This window comes from Podarcis cretensis, assembly GCF_951804945.1.
Source record: "Podarcis cretensis genome assembly, chromosome: 4".
Classification (NCBI taxonomy): domain Eukaryota; kingdom Metazoa; phylum Chordata; class Lepidosauria; order Squamata; family Lacertidae; genus Podarcis; species Podarcis cretensis.
In genome coordinates this window covers 34,039,185-34,062,163 of record NC_137173.1, presented here as the reverse complement: position 1 = coordinate 34,062,163, position 22,979 = coordinate 34,039,185, and the positions used below count along the sequence as shown (strand labels likewise).

The 22,979-nt window shown below is 43.4% G+C and overlaps 3 protein-coding genes across 7 annotated transcripts in view; 2 read left to right on the top strand and 1 right to left on the bottom strand.

Moving 5' to 3' along the window:
• The window catches only part of SLC35A5 (solute carrier family 35 member A5), a 340,246-nt gene that overhangs the window by 215,864 nt on the left and 101,403 nt on the right, over nucleotides 1–22,979 (top strand). The window lies entirely within an intron of this gene.
• BLZF1 (basic leucine zipper nuclear factor 1) lies at nucleotides 391–11,492 on the top strand. Its single transcript, XM_079973977.1, has 7 exons — nucleotides 391–572; nucleotides 3,026–3,088; nucleotides 3,608–4,035; nucleotides 6,099–6,298; nucleotides 8,780–8,908; nucleotides 9,322–9,544; nucleotides 10,170–11,492. Exons 2-7 carry the CDS (start codon nucleotides 3,061–3,063, stop codon nucleotides 10,353–10,355), a joined length of 1,194 nt encoding a protein of 397 aa, XP_079830103.1. The 5' UTR covers nucleotides 391–572; nucleotides 3,026–3,060; the 3' UTR covers nucleotides 10,356–11,492.
• On the bottom strand, nucleotides 12,043–21,379 carry CCDC181 (coiled-coil domain containing 181). 5 transcript variants are annotated; one of them, XM_079973853.1, is made up of 6 exons: nucleotides 21,253–21,379; nucleotides 19,473–19,633; nucleotides 16,916–17,872; nucleotides 14,751–14,897; nucleotides 13,209–13,363; nucleotides 12,043–12,438 (listed from the first exon to the last, which is right to left on the bottom strand). In XM_079973853.1, the coding sequence occupies exons 2-6, from the start codon at nucleotides 19,608–19,610 to the stop codon at nucleotides 12,276–12,278; spliced, it is 1,560 nt and encodes a 519-aa protein (XP_079829979.1). In that variant the 5' UTR covers nucleotides 19,611–19,633; nucleotides 21,253–21,379; the 3' UTR covers nucleotides 12,043–12,275. The 5 variants fall into 5 exon arrangements, with proteins under 5 accessions (XP_079829979.1, XP_079829978.1, XP_079829981.1 ...); XM_079973852.1 differs by having other exon boundaries at nucleotides 21,141–21,266; XM_079973855.1 differs by having other exon boundaries at nucleotides 13,209–13,360; nucleotides 21,141–21,266.

Genomic DNA, 22,979 nt, shown 5'->3' with positions numbered 1-22,979 from the left:
CTTTACCAAGTGACAGCTGCCCGTGGGGGGGAGGGGGGGTAGAGAAATGAAGGAATAGAATCATATAGCTAGAAGGGATCCTTAGGGTCATCTAGTCCAACCCTCTGCAATGCAGGCATCTCAACATGCGGTGCCCCATCCAATTTGAAACCATACCGGACCCTGCTGAGCTTTGCAAATGGGCTTGAAGTTTTATTGTTGCCTTTCTGCCAAGGAAATAAGTCTTGGAGTTAGAAAAGAGAACAAACTCTTTGCTAGTACATTTATATTATATTATATTATATTATATTATATTATATTAGGCAGGGTAGAGAGGTGTCACTCAAATCAACGGTACACTAAAACCCGGGGCTTCCCAACTGGTTTTGTTAGGGCGGCTCTGCGACGTGGAAGGCCGTGGAGTTCGAAAGCAATCCGGAAGTTAACCTCTGTGCGCCAGTCTATTAGATATGCCTCTATACGCGGAAGTCAATAGAGCGGAAGTTGATTAGAGAAGGCGGACGAGTGAGAGAGATGGCGAGGGAGTGAGAGGGGCGACAAGGGAAACTACTCGCAAGTAATCCGGTCCGGTGGTAAGTCGGGGGAGTGTTGTGCGGTGCGGGAGCGGCCTGGGCGGCGGCGGGTGAGAAGAAACTATGCCTTTTCACGCGTTGTTGAATTCCCTCGTAGCGAAGCAACTTGCTGCTCATAGCTGTCAACTTTCAGATTTGAAAATAAGGGATCAGCAGCCTCACCTTTCCCGGGGAGCCTCGAAAATAAGGGATCAGCAGCCTCACCTGTCCCGGGGACAGTCTACGGGATATCTAACAATCCGGGATAGCAGCTGGAAACGACGCTGGAATAAGGGAATTTCCCGCAAAAAAAGGAAGGTTGACTGCTATGCTGCTGCTGCATTTCCCAAACTGCCCATCCTGGGAAGTAGATCTCATCGAAAGTGTATTGCGGGGTAGCCAGAATCGTTTTTTTCTCATTCGGGTGTGGTACTGTGCCACTGTGTATATTGCTTAGCAGATGTTGGCAGAAAGTGGATCAGGATCTACCGGGAGGCTTCTGGGTGGGCTTGTTTTTTTGTTTCATAAAATTTCTACACCTCTTGACTGTAAACAAGGGGGGGGGAATCAAAGCGGTTTGCAAAAGATGAAATGGGGGGGGGTACCCTACTTTAAAAACATGCAAAAGTTAAAATACTCAAACAAATTAAAATTACCTCAGCTTTCCAAACACCTGGGTAGGCTTGTCTAAACAGGAATGTTTTTAGCAGGCGTGGAAAAGATGGGTGAGGATTTCTGACTCCCAGTTGTTTTAACAATGACAACGAAATGCCAAATTATGCTGCTGAAGTGGGGGCTGGGAGAGACTTGGGAGCAGAGATCAGTGTGTGAGGACTGTGAGCTCACTTCAGTTCTAGTGCTCAAAACAAATTCACAGGGTCAGAATTTTTAATTTTGAAACGCATGTCGTTTTCACCTGGCTCAAGCTGGTGGAGGGTTTTTAGTAAAAGTGGATCCTTCAGGGCTGACATCTGTCCTACCCAGTGAATTCAAATGGGACTAATTCACAGGTAAATGTGCATAGGAGTGTAGGCTTCCAGTGAGATGAGGCTGAAGGGATTTAAGATACAAAGTGAAAATCTGACACATTTGCAGAATTTGTGGTAGGCACACAGCCTGTGGAAGAAGCATCATCCTATTGCCTCTTTGCAGGTAAAGAATTTTATTTCTAGTATAGGACACTACAACTTAGTTTCTGAGTTTCCAGTGCACAATTTCTACCTCTTTGGGTTTGTCAGTTATTAAGAATGCCAAAACTGTAAGACTCTAGACAACAGCTTCAAGGGCCAGTTTCTGATGGGTGAAAAGTCCTGTCATGAGCCAGGATGGTGAAGAGAAGTAACTTGACTAGCCTGATTCTGAACATGTTTGTTCACATTAAACCGCCTCAGTTCAGTGAAAGTTGCTGCCAAAGTATGATTAGTGTTGCAGCCTTAGTCAACTTCCTGTTTCAAAATAAGAGTCTCACTGTGTCTTAAGTTTTTGTGTCTTGCCATTCTATGGTGTTGGGCCAACCCAGAGCTGGTGCAGTGTTTGAAAGTAACCTCTTCGTCTCTCTTGTATGTTTTGCCCAACTGTATTGGGTAGTTCACCTTTTGCAGCTATGCAGGCCCTGACTGGAGATCCACAGCCAGTCACGGACAATATTGAGCTGCATGCTGGGCACAGAGGTGGCATTGATTCTATTCCATCCCTGCTCCCAAATCTTTTTTAAAAAAACTTTGCTTACAGGGTGGTTCTCCTTCTGAAGTTGACCTAAATATGCATCTATATGTATAAATTAACATATTAACTTGTATGCATCCTGTAGCCTTTTAAATGTGTTTTTCTTGTTTTTATTATGTGTTTTGTGTTTTTATCTTTTTTATACTGTGAACCACCCTGAGATCTATGGATAAAACACAATTATTTAAAAAAACAACATTGTGTCATAAGCCTGGTCCCCAAGTCTTTGAAGAACCTAGCACCACCCCTGGCTATAAGAACCAATAATCTAATTTGGTAGAAGGCAGTGGTTTCTAAACTTCCCACACACAGGCCACTTGAAAATTGTTGAATGTCTTGGTAGTCCAGTTAATTGCTTTTCTCCTCTTTACAGCAACTGCAATGCACTGTGCTAGATAATTGCATTATTGTTGCTTTTTCATGTTTCTAATGCCCCCTGCTCATCACTTCTGGTCTGTCTCACTCACCAAGCAAACTTAGAATAACAGCAGCCACTGTGCCCACCATTCACAGCCACAGAGGTTGTGGCCAAGCAATTCATAAGGATCCTGAATTCACACAACTAGGGTGTATATTTGCACCCTCATTGGTTACGTGTGCAGGAAGTTTCTAAACAGTGCTTGCCTTTTTGGATTGGAGCAATATGGCTTGATAAAAGATGCACTATTGGTTTGGCATATTTCTCAGAAGAATTAGAGGCTAAAATATACAACAGAGATTTTATGCATTTTTCTTTTTCCTCTGCTTAGTGTTTACCTGCTGTGTGTGAAGCTCCATCAACAAGATGACAACACTACAGAATACAGTAAACAGTAAGTGTTCATCCTTTTTAAAAACAAATGTTGTGTTAAACTATGCATTCTTCAAAGGAAAGACTTTGGTAAAACTATCTGTTTAGACCAAGAAGTAGGCTAAATGTATGGTAATTGCAAGGTCTAATCATTTAGGGTTTTTACTTAATATTTTTTATTGCCAAGTATATCAAATAAACAAAACCTTTCTTAACAGATATTCAGACATTAAATCAATAAAAATAAATCTGCTATATTGTATCACTCTATCTGAGTGATAATCTGCTTCAAACTATCATATTTTGGGGTAGTACTAAATGTGTAAATATGGCCACTGTTAAAATCAACTAACAAACAATTTCTTAAACTGGTCTTATGTCTAGTTATGCAATTTTCTTTTTAAAAACTTGGCTAACAGTGTCGCATACAATGGAGGGGATGCAATGAAGAAACAGAAGCTTTTGGACCAACACAATGACAAGTACTTATCTCACCAAAATATCTTTTTTTGCATTAACTTTTCTGCTTTCTTTCTCCAAGCTTCAGCTGAATATGCCACCTCACCCATCCGTGGACCTGGGGATGGCATGGAAATGGAGCAACCGCCCAAATCTGTTGAAGTAATCCAGCCCTCAGCCAATCATGCCCATCGAAGCCCACACAAGAAAGCTCTTCCTTCACTAAGTCCTGGAGTTCTTCAACTAGGGAAGATAAAAGGTGATACGGCCGTGGAGATTGAAGCTGTGCGAATCCTGGTTCCCAAAGCTGCTATAAACCATGTAGTTCCTACCAAAAATGCAAAGATGCCCAAGTCTTCAGGACACCAAAGAGAAACCCTCACTCTGTTAGATGAAATTCCGGGTTCTAAAAAAGAGCTTAGAAGTGAAATAGCAAAGCTCAAGAACTCCGAAAGAAGATTGCTACAGGATAAGGAAGGCCTTTCCAATCAGCTCCATGTGCAAACAGAGGTGAGGAACCAAGAAGTGGATTTAATCCATTATACTTTTTTTCCTTTTAAAAGCTGCCCTGTACCGGGGCTCCCAGTAGGGAACTGCAATATAACAATTATTCATATTGCATTCTGGGCGGTTCCCTCACTACAAGAAGAGAAGTTACAGGGAACCAGGCAGAGGGCCTTCTTGGTAGTGGTGCCTGCCCGGTGGAACGCCCTCCCATCAGATGTCAAAGAAATAAACAACTATCTGATGTTTAGAAGGGTTCATGGGAAGATAGAGGAAACCCCATTCAACAATATGTTCCCTGTTTCTTCCATCCTAAATAGCACACTCTTATGGAAGCTTCCTCAGAAGTAAGTTCAGTTGTGTCCAATGGGATATCCTTCCTAGTGTGTTTAGAGTTAGGCACAAGACATGAGTGTTTATTATAAGACGGTGGCTGATCAAGAGGTGACCTTGATGGTATCTATTATAATTAAAAAGTCCATATCCGTATACAAGAGCTACACATTCAGTGTCTTGTTTAATAAATTCATAGTTTAAGCCCCAGCCCATAGGAAAGCAGTAGTTGTCTGCCAGCTCTGTGTCTGTTGGAAAATCAGTAAATGTATATGGGTTGGTTCAATAGTTAGGAGTGTTCATTTTGTGGAGTTCCTATGCGGGTAAGGGTTCTTGGACAGTGTATAAGCTCACAACCACATATAAATTAGTCCTGAATGTATCATTGGGATTGTTGTGGCTGTGCTGACCATAAAGAAAAGGCGATAAAGTAGATGGGATATCAGTTAAGAGCAGAAGAGGGATCTGCTGAATCAGGCAGTGGCCTATCTAGTCTTGCATCCTGTTCCCACACTAGCCAACCAGATGCCTATGGGAAGCCTGCAAGCAATTTTAATGGACAAGTTTCTATCACAGTAATTTTGGATGGTGCACATCAAATGAAAGCCTAAATTGAGGAAAATGTATTGTTCTACCTTCTTTCAGCAGTTAGTAACATTTGTTCATCCTCATTGTTCTGCTCATGGATGTTAAGGGCCAATTCTGCTATATACTTTAGTTGTCTACTAAGTCTTTCCTTTCCTTCTACCCGCTATGAAAAAATGCCAGGAGTGCAGCTTTCAGATGGTTCACACACTCGTTGTTTAAGACCAAACTAGATGTGATACAAGATGAGGATTGCCCTTTTTAAAAAAAAAAAGTTAACAGCACCCATGTGGAGACATAAGCAGATCCTACCCACCCCAAGCAGCTATTTGTCCCACAGGGGAAAACATACAGAGACCATATGAGCAGCCAGCACATTTGAACAGCTGAATTATTCCACACGATTTTGATCCTATGGTGCTATGGAGACATGCAACTTTCATAGTTTCCAATGCTTTCTGGAAGCAAGGACGTTACAGAGATCAATATGATCAGCTAATTGGGTATGACATTGTAGAAGCAATTCATGGAAGTGGCAACATGAAAGCTATTGGTCTCAACATGTTGAAGCTGCAAACTAGCCTCTGAAATATGTATACAGTCATACCTTATGTTGCGTTAGGTTCATGTTGCATCTTTTCAGCTTGCGAACGCAGCAAACCCGGAAGTGTATACTTCTGGATTTCACCACACACAAATGTGCAGAAGCGTTATGCGCACTTTACACATGCGCAGAAGCACTCTATCGCGCTCCGCACTTGCATAGAAGCGCCGCTTTAGTTGCGGACTTTTTGGAGTGCAAATAGCACCCTGGAACAGATCGTGTCCACAATTAGAGGTACCACTGTATATATTTATCTTTTAGCAAATTGCACCTTAGTATTTGTTACTTTAAGCAGCTACAGTTGTATCAAATATCTTAGCATACAGTATTAGTGTGCTTATAGTTTGGGTATCCAGGCATCTTGTTTAAAGATACACATCTGTCTCTTAGTGATGTGTCCTATATATATTTATTATGAAAGTCAGCTAAGCTTGGAAGGGGAGTCTTCTAGCATCTTGTACTTGATAGCTTCAATATTAACCAGGGGTAGCTTGATCATATTCCTTGATGACACATGATGAATGGTTAAATAATTGTCTCGTCTTAGGTCAATCGGGAGTTGAAGAAGTTACTTGTTGCTTCTGTGGGGGATGACCTGCAGTATCACTTTGAACGCATGGCACGTGAAAAAAACCAACTGATACTTGAAAATGAGGCCCTAGGGCGAAATGTGTCTCAATTATCTGAGCAATTAGAGCGGATGTCAATACAGTGTGATGTTTGGAGGAGCAAATTTCTAGCAAGCAGGTATTGTGCCTCAATGCAACTTTATAAAGGCTGTCTTGATACATTAGCTGTGGGGAACCTTTGGCCATCCAGATGTTGCTGAACTACAACTGGTAATCTGCACCTTGAGTGGAAGTTCTTGAGTTGAACATAAATCCATTCTTAGCCCCTAGAGGACATGCAAGGATCCCATGTGTGGGATACAGGAAAGCTATTTGTGGGGGATTGATGACCATTTAAGATTAAGATGGATCCTTGGGTGCTAAGAGCCAAAAGAAAGTTGAGGGTAAGGAAAGCCTTGTCAAACTCCTCGTGTCTTATTCACAACAACCTAGACCTGAGCAAGTGGCATAGCAGTGCAGTTGGAGATGCCACTGATGAGGTGGAAGAAGGCTGGAAGTGCTGGGCTTTCTGAGGACTGCTGCTCCTGTGCTGCATATAACTTTGAATAGTATAACTGGGGGCCTCGTAGACTTAGCCCATCTTGCTGACCCCAAGCTGCTTCCCTCTTAGGCTTGCTTATGAGATTGAATAGAGAGTATAGCCTGTTTCTATGCAGCAGATCCACAATTCCTCTTTCCTTGCAGGCCAAGTATCAGCCTTCCACTCCCAGATGTGTCTTGCTTTACACTTCTAAATACAGTGGTGCCTCGCAAGACGAAATTAATCCGTTCCGCGAGTCTCTTCGTCTAGCGGCTTTTTCGTCTTGCGAAGCAAGCCCATTGACGGCTTAGCGGATTAGCGCTATTAGCGGTTTAGCGGCTTATCGGCTTATCGGATAAGCAGATAAGCGGCTTAGCGGCTTAGAAAAAGGGGGGGGAAGGAAAAAAAACCTGTAGGAACTTGCAAGACATTTTCGTCTTGCGAAGCAAGCCCATAGGAAATTCGTTTTGCGAAGCACCTCCAAAACGGAAAACCCTTTCGTCTAGCGGGTTTTCCGTCTTGCGAGGCATTCGTCTTGCAGGGCACCACTGTACCATAAAAAGATACACAAGCCTAACAGTGTTTTTCAGTTAGCGCTTGATAAGTAGCACCAGCAAAGCCCCAAAGATAAAAAGCAGTTTAGAAGTTTGGTTCCCAAAGAAGTAGCTGGCCAGAATTACCCCTCCTCCTTGCTGCTGTTTTGCACCTTGCTGGATAAGTCCATGCACAATAGGAAAGTAAATAAGGTGCATTGGATAAGGTGTTCAGGTGTCAGTGCAGCAATTTTACGTTCTCAGGGTGACTGACTCAAAGTTGCCTTCTTTCAGTCTAATTCATATCCTAGCCTGATCACTGAAACAGTCCAGAGGGGAGTGGGTGGTGGTTTCTCCAGTTACCATTTCCATCCTACGGAAGACGTTTCCAGCAGAGATTTGACAGGCATCCTCTCTTTTGACTTTTTATGCTAGCAGGCCGATGTGGCTGTTCAAAATTTTCTGTATGCTTTTAAAAATTATTTTATGTTGTTGTACAGTGCCCTGGTGGTTTGTGAAATGGTTACCGTATTTTTTGCCCCATAGGACGCACTTTTTCCCCTCCAAAAATGAAGGGGAAATGTGTGTGCGTCCTATGGGGCGAATGCAGGCTTTCGCTGAAGCTGGAGAGCGAGAGGCATCGGTGCGCACCAACCCCTCTCGCTCTCCAGGCTTCAGGAAGCTATCCACAAGCCTTGCGAGCCCGGCGGGAGTTCCCGCAGGCTCACAAGGCTTGCGGGCAGCAGCCTGCAGCCCTGGCGAGTGTCCACAAGCCTTGCGCACCCGGCGGGAGGTACTGCCGAGCGCGCGAGGCTTGGGGCAGCAGCTTGCCGCCCGAAGCACGGGGAGCCCTCCGGAGGGCTCCCCGTGCTTCGGGCGAGTGTCCGCAAGCCTTGCGCACCCGGTGGGAGGTCCTGCCGGGCGCGCGAGGCTTGGGACGGCAGCCTGCAGCACGTGGAGCCCTCCGGAGGGTGCCCCGTGCTTCGGGCACGTGTGCGCAAGGCTTGGGGCGGCAGCCGCGGCTGGGGAAAAAATTTTTTTTATTCATTTCCCCCCCCAAAAAAGTAAGCTCCGGGGACAGCTGGGAGGCGCAGCACGTCTTCCCGCTGTCCCCGGACCTGGTCTGCAGGCGGGCGGCGGGGAGAAGAGCGCTTCTCCCCGCTGCCGGCCCCACAAGCGCCTGGGGGGGGAAATAAATTTTTTTCCCTTTATTTCCCCCCAAAAAAACTTGGTGCGTCCTATGGGCCAGTGTGTCCTATGGGGCGAAAAATACGGTACTTTAAATTATAAATACCTTGCACTGTTATTATGAAAATAAAATAAGTGTTCCCGAGTGGGGAGCAGGCTAAGAGTGTCATAATAACACTCTTCGGATCAACAAGCTGATTTCTTCTTATTTTTCAGTTATAGCCATTCAGGGTGCATCCTGTAAGCATTACCACTTCATGTGTAAACAGCAAGTTATCTGCTAATGTAACATGAATTAGGATTTTAAGTAGATAAATTCCTTTACCTGTCTGAAACACATTTGGGATTTCTTCTACAGAGTGATGACTGATGAGCTGACTAATTCCAGAGCAGTTCTCCAGCGTCAAACCAGGGATGCACAGAGTGCAATTCAGGATCTGTTAAGTGAACGTGACCAGTTTCGCCAAGAAATGATTGCTGCACAGAAGTATGAACATTTGGTTTTCCCCCAACTCCTAACAGCTCCTTCCCCATTTGCACCTGTGGGTCATTCATATCCATATTTGTGGGTGGGGGTAGGGAACAGCATTTTTACGTCTTCTTAACTATCAACAGGTTTATCGTTGCATACCATTTCATGGCTTGGGATTCTTCTAACACACATTGTCATAGCCTCTGCTTCAGGAAGGGACTCTGGAGGTGCTCAAGGTCTCCCCAGTCCTTCATGCAAGATTTCCAATCAGAAACTTTGTCCAGAAGCTGTACGATGTTCCTTTTAGCATGGTAGTTTCTGCATTTGAATGCTGTCTCCCACCTTCCTTACTTACCCTGGTAAATCTTTTCACAGTGGTCTAGAATGTTAGTCACCAAAATAAACTATTATCTTTATTTTCTATACAGATTGCTGGAGGAGCTGCTGGTTTCTCTGCAATGGGGAAGGCAGCAAACTTATTATCCTAGCGCACAGCCTCATAGTACAGCAGAATTAGCAGCTGTCAACCACAAACTAGCGAGAGCAGTGACCTCACACCTGCTCGGAAACACTGATAGCACTAACAGTCCCAAAAAGGGCTCTTCGCTGACAGAACTCTGCAACACACCTGCTGAGAAAATGGCTGAAATGGTAAAAACCCTTTCATTTTGGCCTCACAATTTACCTTTTTTAAAAAAAATATTTTTATTAAAGATTTCTCAATTTACTCTCTTGAGCATTAAGATTATGCTGTTTCAATGTCATCTTCTGAAAACACAAAGCATTATCTTCTTTATTGTATCAACTGGTGCTACATTATTGAGCCTTTAACCCTATCCCAACAGGTCTATCATACTCTGAATACAAAATTGTAGTCACAAACTAAAGAAATCCCAGCTTACATGGGCTGTCCATTCAGTGAAAGATGGGGACAGTTGCCCTGGCCCTAAACAGCTTGAACTGTTGCAGTATATTAGAATGCAGGACTTCTACCCATGCAGAAGAAACTGCATCTAAAGACGCTGGGGCAGCTGGAGCAGTTCTGCCACCAGTCATGATTCCTGATCGCTGGAGTTTCCATACCTGTTGCTCAACATACAGCAGTTCTCCCCCAGCCCAGAACAGTGTTGGAGATAAAAACATTGCCCCATCCTACCTTTACTGTTGTTAATGAAGTGGGTAAGGGTTTGCTTAATAGCAAGGAGTTCAGAAGCTCATCATGTAAAATGCACTGCTCCCGGACTTTCACCATAACATAATGATTATTTTCTTGCAGGTTCTGAGAATGCTGGATCCCGGCACTTGTACAGAAGCATCTCCAGAACTTCCTTTTTCTGAGCCTTCACCATCCTCTTTCCTTTCCCCAAGGAAGAATATTGGACGGTTTCACCCATACACTAGATATGAGAACATAACTTTCAACTGCTGCAATCACTGCCAGGGAGAATTGATAGCGCTTTAAAAAAAAAAAAAGACACTATGCCTAATAGCCAGAGATGTTGTCTCTGAATATGCTAACTTTCTTAGTGATCAGTATTCACTTTTCTATGCTTTTTTTCAGATAGGGTGGGCTTGTGCTAGAAATATACTTGTCACACAGCTTTCAGACCTCTTAAGAGTTCTTTTATCAAACTTTTTTTTTATCAGGCTGGGATTATAATGCAATAACAGCAACACAAGCTGTTCTCCAAGGCAAATAAGAAAATGTTAGAACAGTGTGTGCATAGGCCCTTAAATAGAATTCACATGCAAACTTTTTTTTCAAGAGAAGGCTGAAGGGGAGTATTATAGAAACCCTACCAGCAGCAAGTATTTGGATTTTATTTCTGTGAAGAAGTTCAGATAACTAGTTTAAGTATTTATTTTAATTTAGAATGATAGTGAGTGCTGTGTTTCAGTATCTTTTAGAACCTGTTTCTAGTGCTTTTATAGCAATTGTTACATAGCAGGTGAAAATGTGAGAGCTCAGCATTCTTACTATGATAGAAACTGATCTTGAATGAATTTGGTTATTGATTGAGGCAAAATGAATTCTGGCATGCACAAAAATTGAAGCCACAGAGTAGCAACAAGCTTCTAGGTCAAACTATTGGAGGTGATTCTCAGTGGATTATGTATCTCTACTGAACCAGCTTTTACAGCCTATAAGTATTCCTGGTGGACCTTATATAAGGACATATTTCATTGGTGCTATTAAATGTAACAGAACTGCTCTTCTACCTGTACTTTTAGGGAAATAAGCCTTGAGGATTCCTTTCTCATCTTTTAATTTGGAAATAGATAAAAAGGGTCTACTGCTATATATAAAGGAAGAGGCTTTTCCTTTCATTTCTGGGACAATCACATTTCTAGCGTTTTCATATTACACTGAAATACTAAGCAGATGTACCTGCTCTGTGTCTGCATACAACAACCTATGTTTGGTTAATGGAATGTATGGATTGAGACATGCCGCAGTTTTGGCCTACTCTGATTTTGACAATTTTACAATAAATGTTAGCTGCATATTTTGCAGGGGGAATTTTCTACCTCTTCCAAAGCTGGTATATGTGAACAACCTTTGCTAAGTAACTTGACAATTAAAATTAATAATGCATGATTATGTGTGCTGTTTTTGCAATAGCAAACAAATGTTTATCTTCAAATGTGTACTGTATGGGTGAGAACAAATTGACAAAAATGTAAGAATAATGTCGGACAGTATCAGAGCACCTTGCACTTTACTAGTTGTGTTCTGAGCACAAAAACCATTCTCTAACATTTACCTACCTTCACCAATGCAGTAAATTAGTCTGTGCTTGTTTCCATTGGTTCTGTGCTAGGAAAGGATGAGATTTCTTAGGCACAGTAAGTACCCCCAAATGAGCAAACAGTGCTTGAAGAAATGGTGAATACTATTAAGTTTCAGTTATTTTCACACTGCCCCCTCCACTACCTATTCAGGATTAACAGGGAAGAACATTAGGACAGAACTTTGAAACTGCAATGTCCAGGAGTAAGTGCCAACTAGATGTTGGTAAAGTCCTTAGTGCTATGTGCTAGCACATTGCCATCAGCTGTGACAGTAGTGTAGCTTTTACACAAAATACTTGGTATGAAGATAACACTGGCCCCCAAGGCAAGCTATTTAAAAAGGATTTACACCACAATTGCCATATGGGCATTTATTCTGTTTTTTGCTTTGTAGAACTAAGAACACCACCCCAGCCCATTCACAAATAGAGACTTATTCCAAGTTTAAGAGGGGGAGAGATTAGTAAGATTGAGAAAATTAAGCCGTTATTGAAGGACTATGAAACATCCCAGAAGAAGCTGCTTTCAAGAGCAAGCTATACAAAGGTACTGTGAGAGTCATACTGGAGGCATCTGGTGACTCTAAATCTCAGCTGTACTGGTCCGTGAAGCGAAGAGATTTTGGTTCAGAAATTGAACAGAGAATATTCTCTATTTGTTTTGCTCTTCTGGCTTCCTGCCTAAGCTGCCTTGCTCGCTCTTTGGCAGCCATTTGCTCTTCTCGCCTCTCCCGTCTCTTCCTTTTTAGCCATCTGCAGAGAAATTAATTATTTGGAAAAACTGAATCTGAAGTGGTCCACGCTTAATTTGATTACTTCTTCCAGGTTTACTAAAACCAGGTCACCTACTTTACCCTTAGCAAAAACGGCACACTCTCCAGAATAGAACACAGCATCAGAGGATAGTTTATAGAGCTATAAGAACACGGAATACTAGGTGGACCACAAGTGCTTTTGACTAGATAATAACGCTTGAGGGCTAATATGCATTTTTGAAGTTCCTGTTATAAGAATTGAGTTCATCATGAATTAAAGAGGGCTGTGAGATACAGTGATATGATATTCCACAGCCCCTTTCGATCAGTTTGGGAACAGTCTCAATTTTCTAAAATTTTGGCTCTTGGCAATTCAGTATTGTTCTAGTGCTATATCCTGCTGTCTTAGCAGCAGGTACAGTTAAGTGGTGTTACGTAGGCACCTTCCCAACATGACCATATGCTCTGCTGGTGTGCCTGTGCAGCCAAATCCTCACAGTGACCCAGCCCATGTACCACCCTAGTAAGCAGCTGTAATGCTGATGTTAAGAGAGCAGCACTGCTCTTTAGCAGGAGGATGCTCCTCAGAAATGCAAGGGCTCTAGAGGGTGAAGAAAACTGTAGAGTGAGGGAAGACACTTCGGAATGAGGGGAAAGGCTGTCATCTTCTGCTTCCTAGGGAAACAATCCAAATTAAGTTGATAAAAAGTGAGATGGAATTGTTCCTGTTAGGCAGTAACAGGACAAACACAACACTGAACAACTTACTGTTTATAAGCGTTGTCATTTTCCGCTGTTCTTGGAAGGAAAAACATGCATTCTTCCTGCTCTTTCAGGTTCTGTATCTGTTTTTCTTTCATGTGTTCTATCTGCTTTTTTCTAAGCCATGACTTGTAAGCTGCTTCTGGATTTCTGCTTTCCTGCTTCAAAAGAAAAATAAACTCCCCAGAGATCTACTCCAAATAAATCAAATATTAGCAACTTGTTTACAATGCTAATGTGAGCATTTTACACCACTTTCCAGTTACAGTCACACCTTGGAAGTTGAACGGAATCCATTCCAGGAGTCCGTTCGACTTCCAAAACGTACAGAAACCAAAACACAGCTTCTGATTGGCTGCAAGAAGCTCCCAAAGCCAATCAGAAGCCACAGAAGCTTCATCGGATGTTCGGGTTCCAAAGAATGTTCGCAAACCAGAACACTCACTTCCGGGTTTGTGATGTTCAGAAGCCAAAACGTCTTGAGTACCAAGGCGTTTGGGATCCAAGGTACGACTGTATTCAGTATATATTTTGAGGAGGCATAGTTTTTTGATAATCCACAAAAATGCATCTAGAAGGCATTCAGATTCACACATATTGAAGCTAAGGCTCATGGCAGCATACCAGCTTTCCAGAAATGGCTAGATACACTAAAGGCTATATAAATATATATATATTCCAATATATACATATACATTTTGGAGGAAACAATATTACTTACCTGCAGTGGAAGTCTGAACCTTAACATCAGAAAAACTTCACAACCTGAGAAAAAACTAGATGTAACTCAGTTTTCAAGCTGGACAGTCACAAAAGGATGCTGTTTTTTGGAATCGAGCCTCAGATTTGCATATCAAGTGATTTGCTTTGCTCAGTAACACAATGATTTTAGTATGAGATGTTTGATATTAGAATTTATACCCCATCCTTTAGTTCACTGAGAACTTTCAAGTTAGAGTAAGAACAATATTCCTGTACAATAAGGGCTAAATGCAGCTGCCATAAAAAGTCTGAAGTAACTGACATCATCATCATTATTATTATTTGGATATAAAAAGGTCTTGCACACTCCTTACTCTTTACCACCACCATCCCAAGAGCCAAAGACAAATAAGGTCACCTTATTTTCTATGCCTTCTGCATAGTTATACCAGGCATTAAATACGTTTGATAAAAGCAAATAAATGTGTCATGACATAGATAAGTAGTCTCCAATGGATGCCTACACCGGACACAGACATCTGCTTAGGGGGGAAACTGCCATATTAAATTTAATTAAAGGGTAGCATGCAAATACCACAACTGCCACAAAAAGAGTCTTGCAGATGCTTGACAGCATAGCAAATGGGTTTCTAAATAACTGATAATTGTATTGACTGTAGGCAAGTGATCCTAAAATTGTCATGGCCATATACCTGCTTGCAGCTACAGTTCTGAAAATAGGTGAGATTGCCGTCAATCCTTGTCAGGCAGATTAGGTTTTTCTTCGTTTCAACTTTTTAGAATTAAAACAGGCTGCAGCAGGACAACAGGCATGGGAAAACTTACTCTGCTATTCAAGTCTTCCAGCTGTTTTGCCCTCTGAATTCGCCTCTCTTCCTGCAGCTGCCCTTTTTTCTTCTGCAGCCAAGCTCTGAAGACCATGTCATTCTCTCTCCTTTTCTCCTCCTCCTGTATTCTTTTCCGAATTTCTTCCTTACATTAAAATGTGAACAAAGAATGTGAACTTTTCAACAATCCCAATTCAAAAATTCAGCAATTCTTCAAGCAGCAGTAGTAAAAGGTGTTTGAAATTATTCTAGACCATCCTGAAAAGAACCGGAGCATGAATACAGAGTGATGATAGTAATGTGTTTCAGAGGTTACAATGCAACAATGTTATCAATGTGTCTGGGAGATATTAAGAACATTAAGGTGAATGGAATGATTTTTTGGTGCTGCATTTACACATCTGCAAGCTAGGTGGGGACAGTAATGATCATTATTTGTGTCTAAAAATACTAGAAGGATTAAAAAAAAGAATTTCAAGTTTAGAGACAGCTGCAGTGAAGTCACATATTACTTGGCACCTCTTTATAAGATCCTCCCATTCCCCAGTTCCAATTTCAAACCACAGCACAAAACCAACAATAAGGGGAACTGCATCTGAGCAATGCTTTAATGATAAAGGCTAGTGGTTTTAGGTGGAAGAGATACAGGTAAGCAAGATGTCGATATGCAAAACACCGTATCTACTTCAGATTCTCTTCAAGTCATACAAATCTTTCCTACAAGACTTTTTAAGGAGCAAAATGTAATTCTATTGAAAGTGGGTAAAAACCTAGGTAAAGGTAAAGGGACCCCTGACCATTAGGTCTAGTCGTGACCAACTCTGGGGTTGCAGCGCTCATCTCGCTTTATTGGCCGAGGGAGCCGGCGTACAGCTTCCAGGTCAGGTGGCCAGCATGACTAAGCCACTTCTGGCGAACCAGAGCAGTGCACGGAAACGCCATTTACCTTCCCACCAGAGTGGTACCTATTTATCTACTTGCACTTTGACGTGGTTAGCAGGAGCAGGGACCGAGCAACGGGAGCTCACTCCGTTGCGGGGATTCAAACCTCCGACCTTCTGATCGGCAAGTCCTAGGCTCTGTGGTTTAACCCACAGCACCACCCGCGTCCCTGAGTAAAAACCTATCTCCTTACAAAAGTGGTTGCCAGCATAGTGTTTGCTCTTCCTGCTCAGCTCCAGTTTGCACTGGCTCAGCCTCCCCTACATTACACACACACACCTCTAAACATGCCCATGTTTTATTAAATGCTAAAACTGGACATCCATCCTCCCATTTTGAATAGAGCAGAGGTGCAAGGAGTGAGCATGATGGTGACTGATATAGGTGTCTTTTTCTAATGATAGTGGCTACCAGGACCACAAAATGTACAGTTGAGTGCCCATCTCTTTTTCCATTCTTTTAGATGTGGGAACCATTTTGTGTTATGCCAAACCTCCACAGCAGTCATTTTGTGACTGGTACTCTTAGAACTCCCTCAAATTTCCCAGTGTACCCAGTGGCCCAAAGAGACTGGTGCCCTCTGCCTTAAAGATACATACATACATTTTTACACTGAAAGCAAATGCAGTATACAACACTTAATTATTGCTAATGATGAATTGATGGCAACTAGCTTAGATGGTATTAAAAGCGGAATTGGAAGTTCTCATTAAAGGCTATTAGCCATGACAGCTGAAGGGAATTTTCATATTCAAAAGCAGTGTATCTCTGAATATTAGTGGGAATAAACAATGGGGGTAGCTTATTGCCTTCGTGAATGGCTTGTGGGCATTTCAGATCTACCTGCTAGATCTGAAAACCGACTGCTAGGATAGAACCCCAGTCACCCCACCCCCACCCCGATTTTACATTATTATGCTAAAAGCAGCACTAATACCTAAAAGTGTGGTTTTTAAAAGGTAGTTAATGCTCCTCTTTCTGAAAGCAAAGTGAAATACACTTGCATATATGCACAGGCAGCTTGTTCCACAATTGTAGAGCCACAACTGAAAAGGGCTTACTACTTGCAACTGTACTAGTGGAATGATGGGACTCTGCACAAGATGCTCCTTGCTATTCTTAACAAGAAAGTGAGTTTGCCAAGGAGAGTCGTGGAGGGATGTGTCGAAAACAAGACCCAATTACAGTGCACTGATCTCCTCATTTCCTTTGTGCTCTCACCTCTTTCTTTAATTTCTCTTTTCTTTGTTCCATTTGCTTTTGCAGTTCTTTTTGCCTGGGTGACAGGCAGTATGTAGAGCTTCTTGCACCGAGACTCACATTTGCTGACTGCACCCTTCGTGGACTTTTCCCCCTTTCCGTGTTTCTTGTAATGTTGATAGCTGAGCATGGCCGAATGGGTGGTGGTTGAGGGACACGAATGCACCCTTCTCTGGTCACAGATGTTTGTCCTAAGGAGTCTTCCTTTGTTATACAGACAGGGCTGAAAGCAGTACTGTAGGAGGTTTTAGGAGAAATGTGTTGAGCTTCAATGTCACTAAAAGAAACACTTAGTGGAGGAAAGAAGCCTTGGCTCTCAATGTCATGGATACTGAGGAGTTCAAATTTCCCATCTCTTTCTACTAGGATCTTGCCATCCTTGTGCTCATCATCTGTACCACCATTAATAGAAAGAGAAATATCCTCCTTTCCTGCTCCATTACAAATGTGCAATTGAGACAGTCTGCCTGAAATGTTCCTGTGGGAATCATTTTTTTCAGTTTCTAAAGCTTTCAAAGAGGGGATTTCAAGATCTACTAGATCATCCTTGAATTTTAGTTTCCTTTCTTTCGTTTCATCTAAAGGTTCCTGAGATAGAAGTAGTTTGTTGGCTTCCTCAATTTTTTCTAAGATGTACCGCTTTATATCTTCATCATCATCCTCCTGGTCTTCTAGCTTTGATTCCTGACAAGAACCTTCACTGTCAGAATCAGATGTTTGCTCCAACTGCTTAGGATCAAGTTCAAGTATTGAATAAATTTCATTTTGTGACTTCTCATCCAGAACTTCCTCAGGCTCAGGAGGCTCTTGTGAAGGATGTTCTCCCACTTCATCACCTTCAAAAGATTCTTGTGGAGAATTTATTCTATCTTCTATACATTCTAAGTCTTTGTCAACACCTTCATTTTCATCATGATTCTACAAAGAAATTCAAAGTACCTATTTATGTTAGGATGTAATGGGAAGCACACATAAAATGACTGTCTTCAAATGTCATGCTAAACTCCATTTTATGAAATGAACAAGCCTAGTCTCCTCTCTGACTTACTCCACACACTTTCTCTCTTTATCCCATGCAGGCAGGAATTTGGAATAATTCACTTCCACTTTCGATTAACCAAACTTGCTGTATCATCTGGACCTAAAAAATGTGGTTAATCTTAAATAGTGTTAAACAAGCCAGCTTTGGTAACTATCGTTTGAAATTGGCTTGTTTGAAACTAATCATAGCTAAAAGTGAACACAGTTTGTCAGTCCAACAACAAACCAGTGTCAAGCAGAACCAGAAGCAAAACATTCAAATTCCTCCTCTCTGGCAGGAGGGGTATGAGCTTGAAGCTGACCGCAACTCACTTCTTTTGCTCATGTTGCATAACTATGGTTTAGTATAATCTGCACATACAACCAGTGTGCCATTAACAATTATATTTAAGAATATGGGAGAAGGGTTGTATCTTGGGGGTAGAGCATCTGCGTTGTATGCAGAAGATCCCAGCTTCAGTCCACAGCATCTCCAAGCATGTCCCCTTTAAAACCCTGAGAGCCACTGCCAGTGAGATGGACATTACCGATCTAGATGGACCAGTGGTCCAGCTCTGTATAAAGCAGATTACAATGTGCCTGGAGCCAATTCACATAGCTCCCAAGGCAAATTTCCTTTTTGTTGTAACTAAATAAAAACTTAATAGCTTAAGTTCAAAATGCGTATAAACAGTATTCTAGAAGAATAGCCAGTGAGGTGCAATGACTGAGAAGTTGAGCTTGGATATGGGAAGCCCAGGTTCCATTCCTCACTCAACTGTGCTGAGTTATTCCAAGTCAATTACAGTCATAGCTTGGAAGTCAAACAGAATCCGTTCCAGAAGTCCGTTTGACTTCCGAAACATTTGACTTCCAAAGGGCAAGTTGATTGGCTGCAGGAAGCTCCTACAGCCAACTGGAAGCTGCGGAAGCCCTGTTGGACGTTCGGCTTCCAAAAGAACATTTGAAAATTGGAACAATCACTTCCAGTTTTTTATTGTCTGGAAACTGGAGCGTTTGACCCCCAAGACATTCGGGAGCCGAGATACAACTGTATCCTGCTTTAAAAGTGACCATTTTTACCCAAGTATATATGTTATCTCAAAAAAATATTAGATTGCCTGTTTTTTAAAAAGTTTTAAAGAGTGCAATCCTATGCATGTTTACATTGCATTTAACAGAGCCTACTCACTATTATTTAGGATTGCAGCCCTAGACTGCAAACCAAAGAATCTCTTCATTCCAACACACACTTCTAGGTGCACACAAGGAATTATCTCCTCTTGTACCATTAATGCCAGGTAAGGTCACTCCAGATGATTCTGAAAGTTGGCACTGGCTTGATCTCGAAGGTCTAAGTTCCCTGGATCTCAGCCTACACCCAACAATATTTTAAGAACCATAAATGTCCTCTCATTCCAGTCTATCTATTTACATCAGCACATTTCATATGGAATTGAGATACTGGCACAAGACTAATGTAGTATTTTGCTAATACCTGTATATCATTAGAGATTTGTTTTTCTTCTTCATTAATTAGCCATTCAAGATCTTTTTCAAAATCATCTTCGTAGTCCCCACCATCTGTGGGACCTCCAGTGTCTGAAGATTCACTAGTGTCTTTTTTGTCACTCATTGTGGATGTTCCTTAATGGAAAGCTACAAATTGAAAAAATATATGAAGTGTTTCATTACAAAGAAACTAAGTGTTTTGGAATATGGACACTTTAATGACTCTAAGAAGGCAATCTTGCAGAATATTTTCATGACTTGAACCCGATTATTTCACAGCTGTAATTCAATAGCTTTATTGCCTGTTGGACCATGTCTGCTATTTTACCCAAATTTCATGACCACCAACCGGTCCTACAGTCACCCAGCTTTTTGTAGCTTGTACAAAATGCCACAGGCCTACAAGATTGGATCAAATAACCTATAGGAAGTTTCCTTGAGAGTCTTAGATACAAGAAATACTGCCTGAACTCCATAGTTCCTGTTCTGTACTAATCATGTTTCCAATTACAAAATTATTCACTTTTCCTTTATGTTGCAGTTAACGAGGGTTGAATGTGTATCAACACTAAATTGCTACTCATGCATACTGGCAGAGAAATGCATGAAAAGCCCTCTGATAGCCAGACGCGTTCACAACAAAAATTTAAAAAAATGTCACCAACTCAGGTTGTTATTTAGTAAGTGTCACATTAACCTGATTACTGATAAACTAAAAGCACAATCCTATGCATGTGACAGGGTGAGCTCCCCTTGCTCAGTCCCTGCTCCTGCCCACCTAGCAGTTCGAAAGCACGTTAAAGTGCAAGTAGATAAATAGGTACCGCTCTGGTGGGAAGGTAAATGGCATTTCCGTGCGCTGCTCTGGTTTGCCAGAAGTGGCTTAGTCATGCTGGCCACATGACCCGGAAGCTGTCTGCGGACAAATGCTGGCTCCCTCAGCCAATAAAGCGAGATGAGCGGTGCAACCCCAGAGTCAGCCACGACTGGACCTAATGATCTGGGGTCCCTTTACCTTTTATGCATGCCTACTCAGAAATAAATTCCACTAAGCTCAACAGGACATATTGCAAGGTAAGCAGTGGAGCGCTGATCCATCAAGGAAAACTGGCCAAGCACCATCCCATTCTTACAATGCAAATCTGCCGGGCCGGGCGATGAAGGTATCGCCTGCAAAGCAGCCTCAGACCAACTTTCCGGATCCAGTTGGAGGATCCAAACCAAGCCTCGGGGCGGCCACTTGATAAGGAAGATCGAGGCCCCTCCCGAGGCGAAACCTGCCTGTTCGGACCCCGAGGCTTCCCGAGCACCTGAAGAGCCTGACCGAAGCGAGCGATTTACGCCCGTCGCCATGGCAGCCGCCTCCCCGCCCACCCCAGGGCGAGGCCCGCTCTCTGCCGAAACCACGGAGCCGGAGGAGGCGCTCAAGCCCTGCGCTCCTGCGTTTCCCCGCCGCCCCTTCGGCTCCGTCGGCGGGGAGCGGCTGCCCGACCCTCCCTCGCCCCTCCTGGCCGGGATAACCAGCCAAGGGGGGCGCTTCGGACGGGTCCGCGCCGCCCCACCGAGCCCAGACTCTGACAGGCTGCTGCCCTAGACCGCAGTCCGCCTCGACAAGACCCGCCTCGGCCCTCGCCCTCCCGTCGTTCATCTCCACCTGTGGACGGCGCCGGGCCGCGACCCGCCCTCCATGGCGTTGTCATGGTAACCGCTGCGCCCCCCCGGCGGCCCGTCATGCCGCCGAGACTTCCCCTCCCCACGCCACTCACCAAAGCGGAGGACGACGGCGGCTGCGAAGGTCCACACGCGGCCTCTCACGCGCCGCCCACCACGCTCGCCGTCTCCATAGCCACCGCAGGCAGGGCGAGCCGGCGGGAGGACAAACGCGGGCTTCCCGCCGCGGCCCTTTGCCGTCGCCATGGAGACGCCGCGAAACGTCACGCAGGGCGGGAAATCCGCCCCTGCCTGCCTGCCTGCCTGCTCCACTAAGCTGAGGTTATATGTGGTAACTTGGCAAGGAAGGCATTTTACCGGTCAGCTTCAAGGTCGTTTAATGAGGGCTAGTGGCCTCTCGACCTCCTTCCCTCATGGCATCGGGGAGTAAAAAAGCACATTTATTACACTTGGGATACTTATCTGCGCCTAGGATGCTCTAGTGACTCAAGATTATTTAACACCCGTTTACGAAAAAGTAATCTTGAGTGCATTTTTTACTTTCGAATTTAAATGGAATGATCTCAGATTGCGGATTACGCTTATTCTAGAACTACCGCTATTAACTTTTGTGCGTTTTTTGTTTTTTTAAAAAAGTATCTTGTAAACTGGCTTTTGAACCTATTGGGAAGCAGACCCCCATAACGAACAGCAGTATGGATGGATGGATGGATGGATGGATTGTGGTACTTCTGATTCATCTACAGTTGTACCTTGGTTCCCAAACTTAATCCGTTCCTGAAGTCTGTTCTAAAACCAAAGTGTTTTAAAACCAAGGTGCGCTTTCCCATAGAAAGTAATGCAAAATGGTTTAAACCGTTCCAGACTTTTAAAAACAATCCCTAAAACAGCAATTTAACATGAATTTTACTATCTAACAATATCATTTCTGGGTTAGGTTAATTTTAGGATTGGGTAAGCGTTGAGAGTAAGGATTAGAATTAGGGTTAGGGTCAGTGTTTTATGTTTTCTTGTGATTTTGATTCATTTGCGATTTGATTGCTCTTTTCAATTTGTTGTGTTGCTGCTTTTTCAAGACTTGCAAGTTTGTTGGCTTTGTGGTTTTCTGGATAGTTTCAGTTTTAATTTTGAATGACAGCTGGGGAGCACGAAGCCTCCGTTTCCCAACTGAGAGATCTCCCCCCCCCCACCCCGTTTTCATGGAAGTAGGAGCTGGGTGGGGCTGCTCAGCTGGAGAGGTGCAGGCTCCGTCACACTTTTCCACTGAGGGGTGCGTAGCTGCGTTCATCTCAACGTACGTTTAAAGGAGCATCTCGTGGCAATGTGGAGACAGCCCAACAGCTGCCTCAGTGGCAGTTTAGGGGCTCTCAGATGCAGCTGCCGGGCTGCCTCCACCTTCGCCACCCCAGAAACTATTCCACCTGGCTGCCTTCCGGTGGTGCAGGGGCTCTGATGCTCCCCTCAAGGGAGAAGTTTAAAGGAGCCCCCAGCCGCGGACCCCTCAATGGCAAGTGTGAGGGAGCCTGCACCTCCCCAGCTGAGCAGGCCGATCTAGCTCCTACTCCCGTGGAAGCAGGAGCAGGGGCACTCAAAACGGAAGTATGGCACTGAAAAAGGAAGTGTAACACTCAAAACGGAACAGTTCGGATTCTGAAAAAAGTTCGCATATCAGAACACTTACTTCCGGGTTTGCAGCATTCGATTTCCAGCTCGAGGCACCGAGGCACCATTCGCCTGGGGAGCTTGTAGTCAGAGCTGCCACAACGAACAGCTGTGCAAACCTTTGGAGGCATCAGAGGAGGGAGAGAAGGAAAGAGGGACA